General features: G+C 37.3%; 1 protein-coding gene across 1 annotated transcript in view; it reads left to right on the top strand.

The window, feature by feature from the left end:
• The window catches only part of LOC105196721 (dual specificity tyrosine-phosphorylation-regulated kinase mbk-2), a 54,501-nt gene that overhangs the window by 34,907 nt on the left and 7,295 nt on the right, over window positions 1–12,299 (top strand). Inside the window, 1 exon segment of the mRNA XM_039447121.1 lies at window positions 11,357–12,299. Within this exon segment, the coding sequence (XP_039303055.1) occupies window positions 11,357–12,299 (943 nt within the window).

Below are 12,299 nucleotides of genomic sequence, written 5' to 3'. Positions count from 1 at the left end.
ATTTTCCCCTGTGGAGCAGACCTGCATTAATGCATAGTCGATGAGAGTTTATTGTTTATTGCATACATATTATTTTCTACGTCTGACGAATTGATATTAATTGATATTAATCTCTTTAAATAAATACTTAAAATATTTTTCCTTACAAATTAAAAAAAATTTTCTAGCCTGTTACACTGTTCTCGATATATATTAGGTATTTGCAAAATTTCGTATGATAATAGGACTATAGCGAGATACTGTTGATTTATCGACTCAAGCTGCCCTGCAAGATCTTTTAAAGGGTCGAGTTTTCGTTGAGCAACGCTTCCAATTCTTTGATCTTTATCTGAGCCACTGATCTTTATCTGAGCCACCAGAACGTAGTCATTGACATCACAATCATTATTTCTAAACCCATTAAACCACCTCTCACAAACAGATAACGCAATATCTTCTCTCAGTCCTTTAGTTGTTGCAGCAGTCTCATCTCGATTAAAATGGTGAAGCGTACAGAGTGGCAAAGATGATCTTTATCTGGTTCACCTTCAATCGTATTAAATGTGGAGGATTGTCAATTTTTTTATCAATATAAATGTTATATAATTTTCACTATAAATTGTGTAATTTTAACACGTATTATTGATGTAATTTTACATACTTATATTTCGTAAACAGTATGTATTTTTCAAAATTATGAAAAATGCATGTTCGACCATTTCGAGGGGGCCACTCTAGCCCCTCCATCCATTTAAAATAGTAGCCGCTGGAAGTAATCAAATACATATTTTGCTGTTTTTCACAATTTTGAACCGATTCGAAAATGTAGACGTTGGGAACAGATTTTACAGACACCCTGTATAAATAAACAAAAAATTTTCTTATAGCTTCATCGAGTTATCTCCGTTTTGTCATAGGCGTAGGTCAAGTATATCATCGTTCTCTCAACGTGCTTATGCGAGATAACAAATGCTCGGCTCATTAAACGGGTCGAATATCTCGTATATGAGTACCCCTGCATTCTTCATTATCGTCGGCACAGAACCGAGATTTTTATCGGTCTTATTATAATGAACTACCCTCTCTCTTGTATACAGCGTCGCGTCGGTGGCGGATTCGACGCGTGAAATTTTTCCCGAGATATTGATTCGCGCGATCGATGAGGCAAACAAGAATCCAGGTCATTTGGAAGAAAATAATGACGTAACGTAGCAGTCTGATATTTCTCCGTTGGCGCTTGGTGTGCTTGAAAAACTGTCCACGATCGGCCTGTCACAATATTGTCGCACGCTTACGGCGGTCCTCGCGCCAAGATAACCAAGATTTAATACCGCGAGTACATCGTAACGGCTGCAAATGTTTAACGGAGGTAGCTGTAGCAGCAATACCGTCGGCTCTATAAATGAACTGGCGAACAGAAGAGCCTCCTTCAAGCTTCCTTCTTGCCTCTCTCGTTAAGCGGATGTAAGGTTTTTAATTAGGTTCTCTTTTTTTTTCCCTACGCAGGCTTTCCGAACAAAGGTTTGCGATACAAAGCGTAATAACACTACGGATTGCGGTGTTACATTAATGCGACAGGAGGCTAAAAGTGTAGCAATCGCGATCAAGATTCAAAGCTGCTTTTCATTAGTTAAATGGACATGACTCGCGTTGAACTATTTGAAATAATTCCTCGATGTGTGGGAAGAGACTCTAAATATTCATAGTATACGCGCAGTAATCCAATAACGTAATTGTTGCCGAGGTAAAGAAGCCCGTTTAATCACGAATGCTCAAGTAGAGATAAAGACGGTAAACTCGGGCTCACCGGCGCGACCGCGCACAGCTTTTACGGTGATTACAGGAGCGCGATGGGGGGATCTTTCGCCGACGATGTTTACTTTCTTGCGGGCTAATGCGCAAGGAAGGCCGATGTTAATATCTCATGATGATAATAAATACATATCAACGTGTCGCGACGTGACGCATGAGGCGACTTTCCGCCTGAAATTGAGCGAGAAAATGTGCCTTCACGGTCAACGTACGCTTTCCAATATTTCGAAAGTGGGACACGCACGCTAGAAAATCTATTTTTGAGTGTCCGTGGTTCACGCTTATATTGGATGCGAGCGAACAAGAGAGACAAAGAGAGAGAGAGAGAGATTGTTATATTATCATGTAAATTATTTCAAGATATAATTAATTTTATTATACTTATTAATACTGATTATTATATACGTTTTCTTATTATACTTATTATTTTTATTTCAAGAAGATTAATTAATTAATTCATTACAAGAAAAGCCATTACTGCCAGTACTTAGGGGAGAGTTGCTAAATGCGTACCACTTAACCTATTTTCTATTTCACATTTGATACTGTTTTAGATACAAATTAACGTTTGTTTGAAATCGGAGTTCGATGTTTGTCATTTATTATATGTAAAATTTTTCAGTAATAAAATAATAAATTAATTTGTTATAAGCTTTTTTATAACATGTTGCAAAAAGGGTGATTTAGAAAACTGGTCGCCTAAAGCGTATCTATGGTTTCTTAAATCGTATCGTCTTTGAAAATATTAAATTTATGAATTAAAATAATTTCTGAATTAAAAATTCAAGGAACCATTAACTAATATTTATTTTATTAATAATTTGTCGAAAAAGCGATCAAATATTTAGTAATTAATGCATAACAATAATGAAAAGATAAAAGCACTGAAATAAAATTGGCTTGAATTTATTTTTGTAATTAACGTATTTTTATTTATAGCAATTACTAATTTTACTATTATCACTTAACAATTGAAAATGCAGGTGATGTACGCATTCACGCGATCGTTTCACGCGGATCGCGACCGTGATCGTGATCGTAAACATGTAAGACAGAGATGTCCTCGTGATCGGACTCATCGCGCAGCAGGATCATAACCGAACGTTTCCTATTTTGCGATGCAATAAGCGATTTTCGAGAGAGTCGATTCGGAGCAGCCGGCTAAGTCACGCATATATTTATTTTTGACTCTGATTGTTGTCGTGGCTCAAGGCTGTAGAGATTTGAAATATAACAAACGTTTCTATGCGAGAAACTCTGGCTTTTACCACTTTGCACACTCCTTGGCTAATTATCCTGATACTATCTCTAACTATCCTAATTATCCCTTTCATCCTTTTTATTCCACTTCTACAAAAATAAAATTGCATATTTACATTATTATCACCTATATAATTTGATGAAAAATTTACATCAGATGTACCTTATTTTCCAAAATGCTGATAATGTGCAAAACAAAATAAAACTTGTTAAATTTTTATCTTATTACTTGTTTTTTATTTACTTTTTATTTTTGTTTAAAATAATGCCACTAAATGTTGCTTATATGTGAAGTAAAAATGCAAAATATTGAATAGATATAGGAGACCGCATTCAGCAACTTTCCCCTAAATGTCAGTAAAAGCATATTTTCGATAGTGACTTCTAAAAATCTAAAACGATTAGCAAAAAAGAAAGCTCCATTTTATTTTACTTTATTCTTAAAGGCTTTACATTTAACCGCTTTATCGCAGATTCATTAGTCACGTCATGAGTCAAAAGAGCGGGGGTGGTGGTGCTATAGATGAATAATTATGTTCGATTCACGTACTTTCCATTGATACGTCCGTCGTAAAAGTTGAGCGACTTATAAACTAGGAGCTTAACTTCTGACCAATAGCGGCGGGTGCCCGATGACCTTACAATACAGTTTGCGCCTTGAATAACTTCTATACGTCCTGTCGTATAATCGACCCGAGTACCCGGCAAACTTTCAAAGAATTTCCATCATTGTAGGTAGAAGTGCATTCCGCAAAAGTCGCTGAATACGAATACGCCGAAGGCACGCGAATCCGTTTTGTTACTTACATTAATTAGGAATCAAAACGATGTAGCGGTACAGCGGACGCATACATCCCAATTAGCGGTAATCATCTTACCGCGACGCGGGGGGGGGGAGGAAGTAAAAAACGCGAATCGGTCGTTTGCGTCATTTACCCGAAGTTTATACGTAAAGTAAAAGATTTTGACAAAGGCCGAGGTTCGCCGACGGCGCCTGGACACAATCGATAAAACAAATCGACGCGTGAACAACGGTGCTCATGGCAGCGTGGCACGACGCCGGTGATTACGGATATGTCAAAGGCGCAACGTGCTTTGATTGAAGGCTTTGTACGAAGGGACCTATCAACGCGCGGCGCATTCGCACATGCATATATGCACCTACCTCCCCGCCGTGTGTGTACATTTTTCGCCATTCGCGGCCACTTCAACCGCACCGTTAAACCTCATGGGCTCTTTGATCGATCAATCCGGTGACGATTTTTTTTCCCCCCTGGTAAGAAAAGTATCGTATCTCGCGGTAGCGATCGAGCCCTAAACCCCGACGACGCGACGCAAAGAAAGAACGCGAAGCAAAATTATGCGCCGCCTCTCGTAAACAGTAGCGAGATTTTTAGCAGATATACCAGAGGATTTGTTGCATAACAAATACGTCTTTTTTTTTCTTGCTACCGTGCAACTGCAATACGATAATTAATTTTCTGCTCATTTTACAATTTACTCAACTTTTCATCCACTCGCCGTATTAATTGTCACGCCTCGGTGATTGCCGGTAATGAAGAATCTCTCTCTCTCTCTTCTCTTTCTTTCCCTCTACGAGATAGAAAATTGTATAATATACAACCGCGCGCGGCATACGGCATTTAACGAGATTTACTAGATTATTCCCACGCCCATTTCTTAAAATGATTATCGGATAATTTCGACGAGATGATATCAAATTAATTACCGTCTTATACGATAGTTAATATCGTGCATTATTTAATTGCGTGATATCACGCTTTATATTGTTCCTTCTATGCAAATATCACTGGTCACATATTGTTTGTACGATCCGAAGAAAGTACAACAATTTGTCGCCTACTCGATAACGACGGAATGCGGTCAATTTTATTACGATACTTGCAACAAAATGGCCAAAGGTAGGGTAAAGTCGCCTATTATGGGATAGGTTCCTAATATGAGGTAACGAGGTTTCTACTACATTAATAAACGCATATGGTTGGTACCATCATGAACTTATTACTCTTGGGGTGAAATCTATTTAGTACAAAATTTATTATTAAATCATGCGTGCAGTCGTTGAAAAAAAATTTTTTTTTGAAATTGGATGTTGTCGAGTTTTATTAAGATGAGTCTTTAACCCTTGTTTATTATAGAATAAACAAATATTTGATAATAAATTCTGCATGCAGTGATAAAGTAAAGTCGTATTAATAGAAAAATACGGAATGTGATAATTTGCTTAATTATAAATATTAGATTTAGTGATCGTGAAACCGTGGAACTTGTAATATGAGACACTCAAAAATTCTTATTTATTATTGTATATTCTAACTTCGAGAAGTTTCCAAAATGCTATAACAAAGTTTTTTATTGAGAACTTTTGAATTATGAGGCTTGAAGGTTATAGCTTTCAACATTAGTACTGAGACTTTAAAATATCTCTAATAGAATTGATTTTGAAGAAAAATATTACATAAAAGTTTTTGAGTATCAAAAGAACTATTCGATTGGTCATCTAGATTTTGAGTATGGAGCTTAATTTAAACCTAGTAATATCCAAGTCGATAAGACCAATTTCATGTAAAAAAAAAACCTTTGTGTCTCATATTAGGAACCCTTTTTTTGAATTAGAAAATTCGGCAATTTTGCCAAAAAAATTTCATATACAACAAATTATAACTATTATCGATTACCAACTTTTGGCGATGAAACTTAAATATATTTACTATAATTTGGTTATAAAAATAGGAGTTAATAGTATAAATTAAATAAATTATAAGCCTTTAAAAAAAGGTATCTCATAATAGGCAACTTTACCTTACGTAAGTGTCATTTTATATGGGCCCTAGTACCAACAAATGCTGACAGTATTATTGATCGTATGCGCTTAATATTGGACGGATTGACACAGAATATTGACAGTGACCCGGATTTTTTTATTCTTGAATCTCAATATTGCTGTGTAATGGAGATTACTGAGTGTGCGAAGAGACTAGTCAGTGTTTTCATCAGCAATAATGCCATTATTAAAACGTAATTACAGAAATAATCTTGACTTATGAAAAGATCGATACACACTGTCAGTATTACCGATTCAGTATTATTGATCGTGTAGGGCTCGTATTAGGAAAAAGATGACGCGGCAGAAGATTTTCTCCGAACCTGTATGGAGCATTGCGCGAATAAGTGGCACGTATGGGCACCACCTGTTACCTCGGGAAGCGAAACTGGCGCGCGTTCCAATTAGGGGAATGAGCCTCCTCCTTTTATCGCCGTCCTTGCGCGCGGCGCGGAACGAGGGGCGAGGGGGAGAGAGGGCAAACCGCGAATAAACATTCTGCCCCTCATATCTCATTTCACGGGGGCACGATAAAGCGTCACGACGCCGCGCCGCCGCGTTGGATGGCCTCCGCGAGCGAGCGCCGCGTCCCTTTCCCAAAGGCAAAGCGCTTCCTCTTCTGCGGTCACCTGGAGAAGAAAAACCGCAACCACGGAGATCGTAAATTAAAACCCTGAATATGCCCATACAGTTGCTCTTTTCATTTCCTGCCTCTGTAGTGGCGCGCCTATTGATCTCGACCTATTTGCCTCAAAGAGAAAATTATTGAAAAAGTTGACTTCTCGGCGAAGTTCGCAAATAAAACGCGGATCGATCGTTCCGTGAGAAAGACTAATGCAATTTCTTTGGGGATTACTGAGACGCGAAAGAAAGCAGGGAACAAGATTGAGGGCACCGTATTCAAAAGTTATTACGACGATGGATTATTTAAATGATAATTACACTTGGCAATAATTTACGTACATTTCAATCATTGCATGCGATATCTTTTAGTTTTATATATGTCATATAAAAAGCTCATTGAGAAGAAGAAAATCAGGAAGAAACTTTATCGATTAGCTCTACTATTTTGTTAGAATTTATTATACGATCATAATATTATGATTAAGTTACAAAACTTTAAAAAATAAAACATTTTTACAGAAAAAAAATTTTATTCTACATTAACAAATAAAATCAAGAAAAAAAACACTAAAGAAAAAAGAGATTTTAACTAAAATATTAATACACTGACAGAAAAAATTACTAAATTTTAATAAATATTTATTAAATAATTGCAAAGAAATATTTACTAAATGTGAATATTTATTTACTACAAGAACCATTAATTTAGTTTAACTATAATTTTTTTATTGAGTAAATATTTATATATCGTAAGTAAATATTTCATCGCAACTATTCAAACAAATATTTATTAAAATTTAGTAATTTTTTCTCTCTGGATAAGAAAATAAAACACATTTTAGATCAAATTCGTTCAGAACAGGATTAAATCGAAATTCCGAAAAGGGATTGTTCACTTCGTAGAGTTAATTCTCAATAAATATTCGTGACCATTTACTCATTTAGAGTGAAGAGTTCGCGTCCCCTACAAAAGTCTTGCATTACTACAGCTGCATGTATGCAAGGGTGAATATATTATTTCGCGTAATGGCATGCATGATAAACATGTAGGGCGACAAAAAAATTTCCAACGGAAGATATATTTTTGAAAACGTCATTAAATTGCAAAGTTATTTAAAAAAAGCAATAACAGAATATTTGCAAATTAAATTTCTGTCAATTTTGTCTCTCTCTGTCTCTCTCTCTCTCTCTCTCTCTCTCTCTCTCTCTCTCTCTCTCTCTCTCTTCAGAATATTTCGCGAACACACTCGTATGTCAAATATTAAAAAGATTTATATAATCGAAAACGTCGATTTCGACTTCGGCTTTTTACGTTTAATAGTTTAAATCCTCTTTGAATCTCTGGAACTCTTTGCGGTAAAGCCGAAAGGTTCCATTAGCTATCATCGGAATTCTAAAAATGGGCTGTTGACGTCATAGAGAAAAAAACTGATTTGGGGCATCAGCACGACGGGTACTTCCGTCAAAGGTGCACCCTACGAAAACTTCCGGCCAGCCGGTCGGTCGCCCCTCGAGATCGATCAACTTGAATGTTTTGTCATGATGACGCACATAGAGACTGCTTACGTGTCTGCCACGGGGTCAAGTGAAACGTCGAAGTTCGGGATAAGCAGGGCCATTTTTCACCCGAACCCCGCTCGAACTTGTGCCAAGTACTGATTCATTCGGAGATATAATTGAAACTTAATCCAACATGTCACGAGTTTATTTTCAGGAATTTTTTGTTGGTAAGATTGTGAATTATGGCGATTAGTTTCTCTTAGAAGGGAGATACTTTCCTACGATATCTTTTCCCGTAGCACAGCACAGGTCGAACGTGGCGGGTATCACTCTAAAGCGCGTTGGAAAGCGAACTTTCTATCGATACAGAAATTAGACGGTGCACACCGAATTATGCTTTCATGGTTATGTGGCTCTTGATTAATTACAGATTATTTTCTCCTGCTCATCATTTCGCGCAATAACCACGAAAGCAGGATGTACTGGGCAAGAGGGGGACGTCCCAGATAGTTCTTTCCTGCTTTCTTTCAACCGGCTTTTTTCCGCTTTACCTTAAGCCGGAAAATTCAATACAGGGGGCGGACCTAATTATATATGGACATATCTCAAAGATATTATCAACAGCGATTGTGTAACATTACATGTACAGATCGCATTAACTCGATCGTTGGAACGAGTGTTTCTGTATTTTTGTTGTAGTTACGAAAAAATAGGAAATACAGAAGACACTCTATAAATATTAAGAAAAAAATTCATCTTCTATACAGAGAAAAAAAATGTAGAAGCAACATCAGTCTAATGAAAAATATGTAATGTTAATTCAACAGTATTAATAATAGTATTAATTAAACAAAAAATTTATAAGTAAAAACTGTACATAGTTGAATGAATAGAACTTAGTCGAATCAATTATCTATATTAGTGATAGCCTGTGATTTGATATTTAATTAAATTAAACAACTTTTAATTCATATTATAGCATTTTTTAAATTTTTGCGACTCTGAGAAAAAAAATTGACTAAATTGTTTAACCTGATTAAATTTCTTCAATTTGAATATTTATTATGTGTTTAAGTTAAATATATAAATACTTAACAACAAATATATAAATGCTTAAAGTTCAAATATTTTATGGATTAGAGTTGACTTGAACTGAAGAAATTGAATAATTTTGTCAATTTAACAACTTTTTTTCTCAGTATAGAATTTCAGTATAGAAGGGACTTGATTCCTAATTTTATTGCACAAAAGAAGAAAAAGATAAAAGAGATACTTTCTATTCGGTTTAAACTCGGCTAACTTTTTTCTGGTTGGAGCCGTCGATATCGTTAATAAACGCGTTTGTATCGATGCCTGGTACCTCGATTCCTTGATCCGCGAAGGCATACGCTATTTTTAAGCAGAGATTTCGTTGGAGGTCGCGCATCGGATTTGATCGAATTATAACTCATTGAAATCGCGCACCGCGGTCGAATAGCCAAATCTGAAGCGAGTCGATCTGAATCCTGGACAATCTCCAACATGCTGTTTCTGTTCGCTACACACGCGAAAGGGACGATGTTACCCGAAATATTAAAGTAGGCCAGAAGATGCGCGGATTATCGAATTGCACAACGTTTGCTAGTGCAATCTGTCTCATCTTTCACCAGTCGTCAAAAGTATCAAGAAACATAATACGGACAATTTTGAAAAAATTATATTATAAATGGAAGATGAAAAACACTGACTAGATGGTAAATTATCAGTGTAAAAAATTAATTGTTGCTTCGTATTGCGACGCAAGCAGAGAAGTGGATACTCTTGCATTCATCGTCTAAGAAACTGGTATTTTTCCGAGATTTTACTAATAATTAATCTTAGTATCGAGAATTACACGCGGAGGTACATATACGCATAAAATCTCATTCTCATACCAAAAATAACGATTACGCTATTTTTATAATTTTATACTTTTTTTTTAAGTTGGTTATCTTTACAATTTATTTAATTTCGTGTAATAGTCTTATAATACTCATTATTTATTTGAAACAAGTAATATTTAAAATAAACGTGTGTGAACGCGTATACAAAAATACTGTTTTAATTATTTAAATTAAATAAATATTATTTATTTTACAAACATTTCATTTAAGTTTGTATATCCGCAAATCTATCATAACTTCATCATAAGCATCAAATTTATTTAAAATATGTTCTGAAGTCTAATAATTTAATTTACTATTTTAATTTATTACTTCGAGAATATTAAGTTAAAACAAAAATTCCCTTTACTTATTCCAATTTTTCTTTAATACAATTTTATAATATAATATTCTGCAAAATAGTATAAATTTTTTTTTTTTTATCATATGATGAATTGTTTTTAAATTTATGATGAGTAAATTTTAAGAGAATTATCAAGAAAATATTTTTTTATTAAAAATAATAGTTATTAAAAAAAATACTGAAAGAAAAATAAATTGCTTTTCTTAACAGTAGAATTGTATTTTATTAAATAAAAATACATCGTTTATATATATATATATATATATATATATATATATATATATATATATATACTGATTAAATATTAATGCAGAAAATATTATTTTACGTGATGAAAAGATGATGAAGTGTGATGAGATGTCGCGTTGGACGTGCTGCTTTTCGGCATGAGATCGCGCGGTCGTTGCCGAGGCACGTTGTGATTGAAACGGTGTTACGTTCGGCGAATGTGAGGTAAAATTATCGGGCCATCATTACGATACGTTCACTGCCAGGTGCACCGTAAACGATACATGCGCCTTATTTTACGTTGGCCGCGTGCATCATTTACGAACTGGAAACAGATATATTCAAGTGCGCGTGTATCCGGGGTGCATCCAGTTTCACCGGGCTGCTCTCTACTGCCACTTGCGCGCAGGAATTATTAACGAACCCCGAGCTTTATACGAGCTTGATCGATTCTCGCGAATGAATATGTCTCGACGCTTGCGTCACGGCGTCACGTCGAATTGCGACAGCAAATTTTCTATAATTTTTAGATATATAAATATATAAAAATCTAAATATTTTAGATACTATATTGTAAATATTCTGTACCTTATATTTTGCAATAAGTATTCCGTTTTTCCCCTTGTAAAATGAGAAACTCGATTTATTTTCCCGAAAAACGAAGTTTTTATTTGAACAGCACTCGCTGTATTTTCCAACCATTACCCCAAACTTCAAATATTCACTTATTATACATTCAGCGTGACACGTTTCTCGATCTAGCGTGTTATACAATGAATTATACAAGTGATTTAAAAAGTGATTAATTTTAACGCATTAACGATATCGTTCCGCGTGTTGCAGGTGATAGATTTCGGTTCAAGCTGCTACGAGAATCAACGAGTATATACCTACATCCAGAGTCGCTTCTACCGTGCGCCGGAAGTGATATTGGGTGCAAGATACGGGATGCCGATCGACATGTGGAGCCTCGGTTGCATCCTGGCGGAGCTGTTCACCGGTTTTCCACTGCTACCGGGTGAGGACGAGGCGGACCAGCTGGCGTGCATCATCGAGATGCTCGGTATGCCGCCGCAGCGGCTGCTGCAGAACTCTAAACGGTCGCGTCAGTTCATCAGCTCGAAGGGCTACCCGAAGTACTGCACCGCGACGGCGATGCCGGACGGCACGACAGTGCTAAGCGGGGGTCTGTCGAGACGAGGGAAGCTGCGCGGCCCGCCGGGCTCGCACGATCTCGAGCGCGCCCTGAAGGGCTGTGACGACGTCCTGTTCCTGGACTTTCTCAGGCGGTGCCTCGTATGGGAACCGGAATGCCGGATGACGCCGAACAAAGCGCTGAGGCATCCGTGGCTGCGCCGCCGATTACCAAGGCCACCGGGCGACAAGAACGACACGCTACCGGCGGTGACGTCGGTGCAGGCCGCGACTACCGGCGGCGGTTCCACCCTGAGAACGTCCGCATCCGGCAGCAGGAGTTCCAGCAAGACTAACAGTCTGCAGAGTAGCAATAACACCAGCGACGACATCGCGACGAGCAAGACGACAGCCCAGCAAACGAGGAGAAACCCTCGTTTGGACCGAGTGGAGGATATGGTATCGGCTTATGCGGGTTACTCGTACAACGCGTTACACGGCCAATTACACGGCGGTACGTGGGGCACCACGGGAGGATTAAGCAGCGGCCATCAGTCGCTCAACTCCATCAGCGGAGCTGGCGATGGCGGTGGTGGTGGCAGTGGCGGTGGCGGCGGCGGCGGCGGCGGCAGGAGCTCCTCCAGCAAGACTA

This window comes from Solenopsis invicta, chromosome 3 (assembly GCF_016802725.1).
Source record: "Solenopsis invicta isolate M01_SB chromosome 3, UNIL_Sinv_3.0, whole genome shotgun sequence".
Classification (NCBI taxonomy): domain Eukaryota; kingdom Metazoa; phylum Arthropoda; class Insecta; order Hymenoptera; family Formicidae; genus Solenopsis; species Solenopsis invicta.
This window is presented reverse-complemented; position numbering and strand designations above follow the sequence as displayed.